General features: G+C 35.0%; 1 protein-coding gene across 1 annotated transcript; it reads left to right on the forward strand.

Annotated features, from left to right (window-relative positions):
• The first annotated feature begins 3,599 nt into the window (after nt 1-3,599).
• Nucleotides 3,600-5,325, forward strand: fibinb (fin bud initiation factor b). The gene has a single exon (XM_077713480.1). The coding sequence runs from the start codon at nt 3,848-3,850 to the stop codon at nt 4,469-4,471; it is 624 nt and encodes a 207-aa protein (XP_077569606.1). The 5' UTR covers nt 3,600-3,847; the 3' UTR covers nt 4,472-5,325.

Genomic DNA, 5,325 nt, shown 5'->3' on the forward strand with positions numbered 1-5,325 from the left:
TATATATATATATATATATATATATATATATATATATATATATATATATATATATATATATATATATATATATATATATATATATATATATATATATATATATATATATATATATATATATATATATATATATATATATATATATATATATATATATATATATATATATATATATATATATATATATATATATATATATATATATATATATATATATATATATATATATATATATATATATATATATATATATATATATATATATATATATATATATATATATATATATATATATATATATATATATATATATATATATATATGTGTGTAAGGTATTACCGTCAATATTATGCTGAATTGTGTACATTTATACTAGAATTGTGCTCAAGATAACATAGATTATAAGTAAAAAACTTTTGTGCCAAATCTATTGGTGATTCTACAGTTTTGCCGTAGCCATAGTTGACGGCATAAACTGAAAGTGTTTCTATCATTATTTCGACTATCCTCTATTAACAGAAGTTCACCATTTTTGGGTTTAGTGACCATTCTTCATTGAAGCAATGAGGGCCACATGTTTTTGCACCGCTTGAATGTACCGGCAACACAGTGAAAACTTTAAAATATTAGTTCATGTGGCAAAGAAATTCAGGCAGACAATTTTAAAAAATCCATTTGCTTTCTATGCAATACAGTAATTACATTTAAAGTATGATAGTTGTTAAGGTGAGTCAAAATATGTTTGTTTTTGTAAATAGGAAAGTTATAAGATATACTATTGGCTGCTTCTTAAAGATGTGTTGGTTTATCAATCTTCATTGACTCTCTGTCAACACACGTACATCCATGTTTGCCTGTCAGAATAATCTTACTTTAAACAGCAAGTCAAAGGAAATGAGCCTGTCTGTGTGGAACCACAGCTTTAGCGTGCCAGGAAACACAGAAAAGAAGGTTATTACTTCTGACACATAAGAACACGGAATGGAATAATGGATGGCACAGGCAGTCTGTCTCAAAATCATATAAACCTCTTTACTTTCAGGCAATCTTGCATCCTCAATGCCAATCAAACCTTCTAACCTTTGTTTACGACCTTCAACCTTTTTTATTGAGCCAAACAAAACGATTGACTGAAATAATTCTCAATTTACCACCAAATTCACTTACTCGATGTGAAATCCAGTTCTCCTTGTTGGAACACAAACTGATTGACTGCTAAAATGACAACAAGAGGATGCATGGGGTTCATTTACCTTGTGTCATCTAGTTGAAGAGATTTTAACTGATCTGTCTGTTGCTTTTAAATAGTAGATAATTGGCAAAACAAATATCCCAATGTTTAAATACTACATTTCTGACAAATTAATTCCTTAATCTGTCATAGCTCACTATATTGCGATGGCTACTTGCTGGGAAATAGTGTTGTGTACAAAAACACAAAACTTTTTGCCAGACAGAAGGAGGTCAGAAAGAAATAGTGACGTATAGCATGGAAATGAGGGTTGACGAGGGTTGACTGCTTTAACAAAGACTAAGTGAGAGAACAGAAATATTTCTAACTCTTCCACCAAGACAATGCAAAGGCTAAAATATACCACGACAACAGAAATGTGGCATTGTTGGAGCATGATTGGTGACTTGTGTGGTAGTATCCTTCTTCAAATCAGTGCCTGTCAGTTTTAACCTGCTAAGTCAGTTCACCATGTCATTAGTTGTTAGACAGGAGGCTTTCAGCTGCTATCACACCTGCTTTACCATCTCCCTCACCTTAATTAAACACCCCATGCAAAACTGATGTCGAGCTCCAGCTGTTTCGACCACATACATTTGCGCATATTTAAAGGTTTTCATTGAGTAATTATTTTTGCCTATTTTCGTTCACAATTTAGTTCTTTTTTATAAATTAGGACAAATGTTCTGTTTTTGAGGCAAAAACTGTGTTAGCCTGACTTTCATGAAATAACTTTCATAGTCTCTGATTTTTTTTAAATAGCATTCTTCGAGGTGAGTGTCTGGAGTTCATATCGGAATGACTAAATCTAATTATAATGAAATAATTTAATTCAAACGGAGTAACTTAACCTAACCTTAAATGACATCACATTTTAAATAAGACCATTTCATTAAAAATGGGTGTGGGGGGGAGCAATTTTCCTGTCTACTTATTCACTTTTCATAGTCCAAAGTACATTTCTACTGTAGTAAGTCCAGCAGTGGGCTCTTTAGAAAGAATAAAAACTTGGGAAATATGACAACAGTCATAAACGTCAGGGCCAAAGTGACATGAAAGCAGACTTCTTAGCACGCAATGTTTGCTCATGCTCTTTTGCCAAGACTAGATTACATGAGGATTTCAGTGTTGGATTTATTTTTCAGTTCCATCAATAAATTTAAGAAAATAAACCAAAATTTAACAAAGTGTCACTTCAATTTAAAAGTCTTTTGGATGAGAGTCACAATACTAAGCCTTCCAAATAAATTATAAAGCAGTGAGAAAGATGGTGGTCTGTGACTTTTAGATTTTCCACTGGAAAGATATTCTCTTGGGAGGGGAATTGTGATCACCTTTTAAAACTTAGATGACTAAATAGAGGAATGGAAAACCTCCATGTTTTATGGTACATTTCTTACATAGAGCGGTAACATCACCGATATTTTCATGTCTACAGTTATCAATTTAGTGGTGACGCACAGGAATAACAGAAAATAAAAGATTGCCACAGTCCTCTGTGTTAATGTTGTTGTATTTAAACAGCTACCATGTACTCAAGAAGTCACATACAGTGTTTTTTTCCTTCAACCTAATCTTGGCTTGTAATTTAGACTGGGAGAACAGGTGGTCACTTCAAAATGTGCTAACTTTACATCTATTTTATCTCCCCAGAGCTGTCGATTTAGTATGAGCTGCCAAGAGACACCAAGTGAGAAGAAGTCACAGTTACTGGCCAAACTCTAATGTTAACATGTACAGTACATACTAATTAAGTACACACTAATTTAAATTGTATATGTCTCTCTCTCTCTCTCTCTCTCTCTCTCTCTCTCTCTCTCTCTCTCTCTCTCTCTCTCTCTCTCTCTCTCTCTCTCTCTCTCTCTCTCTCTCTATCTATCTATCTATCTATCTATCTATATATATATATATATATATATATATATATATATATATATATATATATATATATATATATATATATATATATATATATATATATATATATATATATATATATATATATATATATATATATATATATATATATATATATATATATATATATATATATATATATATATATATATATATATATATATATATATATATATGTATAAATATAGGGCTATTAATGAGGCACCATTAAAGTGACTAGTTTGATCTAACGTTGAATAAGATGAAAAGTGCGAGGGAATGTTGGCTGAATCTAAGCTTTAGTTACTGGCCATTTTCAATTATATTTACACAAATGGCAGCTGGCCATTCAAAACTGGCCAGTGGGCCGCAATTCGTCCTCAGACCGCAGTTTGGGCACCGGTAAGTCACGTTTGTGGTACCCAAACAAGGTCGGAAGTTAAATGGTTTCTCCTCACAGAAGCTCGCAGAGCGGTGGAAGCTGCCAAGACCACTGAAGGGAAACTTTCCCACTTAAACACCACTTTGGCATTTGAGCAGTGAGAGGAGCACATCGAGGAGAGAGAAAGAAAAGTATAGCAAGCAGCTTTGAAAGTCAGATGCTGTGTGAAATGCTTCCTCTTAGACCGGAGTCAGCCTAAAAACAGAGCCGTTAACGACTCATTGAATTGATTACCAGTGAGGGACTTATATTATTTGGAGGGGAAGAAAAAAAACACCATGGCTTTCACGCACTTGCTGATCTGTGCGGGGATGTTGACACTGTGCGTGTGTGGAGCCTATTATAGCGGACCTCTCCAGCCTGAGATGTCTAATGGCACATTTCACCATTACTTCGTGCCGGATGGCAACTACGAGGAAAACGACGACCCGGAGAAATGTCAATTGCTCTTCCGAATGACCGACGATCGAAAGTGTGGCCACGACGACGACCAGGACTCGGTCATCCGGGACGATTTCACCATCATTAGGCGACAGATCGAGGACTCCGCTCGGATACTGGAGGGGCTCGGAAGGAGCGTCTCCTACGACCTGGATGGAGAGGATGGATACGGGAAATATCTGCGGAGAGAAACCTCGCAAATAAGCGACGCTTTCACGAACTCCGAGAAATCCCTGTTGGAACTTGAGGTGAAGTTCAAGCAGAGTCAAGAAAGCGAGTTGAGAGAAGAGCATCGGATCAGCGACGACTTTCTCAACATGATTGTGAGCACCCGGGACACCCTGAAGGACACTTTGGACATTTCTCTGGGACTGAGGGACAAACATGAGTTGCTCTCCCTCATCATCCGCAGTCATGGCACACGCCTCAGTAGACTGAAAAATGAATACATGAAGTATTGAGACTTTTTTTCCATTGCTGAGCTTTTCTTGTATGATGCACTTTGACTTCGAAGTGCATCAGACCCCCCACCGGAGTGAAAAATATAGTTTATTCTTGTGTTTCAGTCTGATATGGCATTAATTCACTGCATCATATTGGGAGTTGTCTGAAGACTTAAGTATAAATATTCAGTTGTCTTTGTTAAGATTTCCTTAATCTCAGGGGTGGCGAACACGTGGCTCTCAAGCCACATGCGGCTCCCGGCCAAAATGCGGCACTTTGCTTCTTATCATATTTTGTATATACTGTGGTTCTTTGTCTCGTTTTATGTTTCTCTTATTTTTATTCTCTTTTAAAACACACTCAAATTCATCAGGGTCCATTAAAAACAAATTATACATTATATTTTAAAAAACTTTGGCAATTGGATCTTTTTTTGCTGCTTTTAGTATAAGCTATGGCTCTTTGACTCTTACAGTGTAAAATTTGGGATATTTCTGTCTTTTTCAGCCCCCTGGTAAAACTTAAAGTTTTCATTGAAAAGTGCAGTTTACAGTACATTATAGAAAATACAGGGATGAACATATAATTGTGAAATTAGGTCTGTGACTAAAACAAAAGCAGTATTTTTTTATCACAATCTCTGTACATTCCAGTGTATCCTGGCTGCCCTAAATGTAAAATGCTGCTTAGGAACAGGCAATTCTGGAAAGTACATTACCGACTAGGCAAAAGTTTTCCCTTTTCAATGCCAAGTTCGGATCCTTATCAAAATTGCAGTTTTATTCCGTGTGTTTTTCAGAAGTTATTGGCCCGGTTCTAAAAAAGGAACGGCATTAATTCTCAAGTACGCATGTGTATAGTTATTGAAAAG

This window comes from Stigmatopora nigra, chromosome 3 (assembly GCF_051989575.1).
Source record: "Stigmatopora nigra isolate UIUO_SnigA chromosome 3, RoL_Snig_1.1, whole genome shotgun sequence".
Taxonomy (NCBI): domain Eukaryota; kingdom Metazoa; phylum Chordata; class Actinopteri; order Syngnathiformes; family Syngnathidae; genus Stigmatopora; species Stigmatopora nigra.